At 41.3% G+C, this 903-nt stretch overlaps 1 gene segment (V, D, J or C); it reads left to right on the top strand.

The window, feature by feature from the left end:
• Positions 1-53: 53 nt before the first annotated feature.
• Positions 54-699, top strand: LOC110504271. The segment is given in 2 exon segments: positions 54-143; positions 326-699. Coding segments are annotated over 2 exon segments (423 nt in total).
• Positions 700-903: the final 204 nt, after the last annotated feature.

Consider the following 903-nt stretch of genomic DNA (forward strand, 5'->3'; position numbering starts at 1 on the left):
GATTGTCATCTATTCATCTATGTGACACTCCTCTTGTTTTATATACATTCATACCAGACTCTTTCCAGCACTCTCACATATAACGTGATCAAACATGTTCACATTTCTCTTCACTGTTACTGTCTCACTGCTCTTTGCTGCAGGTACAGTTTCATAATGTTTCATTTATTTAACCAGGAAAGTTAAGAACAAAATTCTTATTTACAATGGAGGACTTCTCTAGTTATAGATATTGATGTTTCCAAGCATATGTTCCTGAGTCTTGATGTATTCAGGTCTAACTGTACCTAACTCTGTTGATTTCATTCTCACTGTGTCCTTACAGGTCTTGTTGAGGGGAGTGAAGTCACTCAGATACCCACCATACTCTGGGGACCGAAAGACAGTGATGCTCTGATGAACTGCAGTCACACTAAGGATTCAAGCTACTACCAGATGTACTGGTACAGACAGCTTCCAGGAGAGGGAATGAAGCAGGTAGTCTTCATTACTCCCAGTTCTCAACCTGACTATTCAGGGGAATTCAGTAAAGACAAATTCTCAGCCAGCAAGGCTGTAGCTGAGAGTGGATCTTTCACAGTGAAGAAGTTGGAGACAGGAGACAGTGGAATGTACTTCTGTGCTGTGAGTCAACACAGTGATACAGACAACAAGTACAGCTGCACACAAACCCCAGTATTTCAACAGGATGTAATATAAAATGTAAAGAGATGGTCTCATCACATACTGTAGGGGGACCTCTAACTCTAGTTCTTCTAATGTCTGATGGTCTCATCACATACTGTAGGGGGACCTCTAACTCTAGTTCTTCTAATGTCTGATGGGTTCATTGTCATGATCATGTAATCAGTCATGTTCACAGTGAGGTCCTATGAGCAAGCTTTACAGTACAGGCTTCCTGAC

This window comes from Oncorhynchus mykiss, chromosome 25 (assembly GCF_013265735.2).
Source record: "Oncorhynchus mykiss isolate Arlee chromosome 25, USDA_OmykA_1.1, whole genome shotgun sequence".
Classification (NCBI taxonomy): Eukaryota; Metazoa; Chordata; class Actinopteri; order Salmoniformes; family Salmonidae; genus Oncorhynchus; species Oncorhynchus mykiss.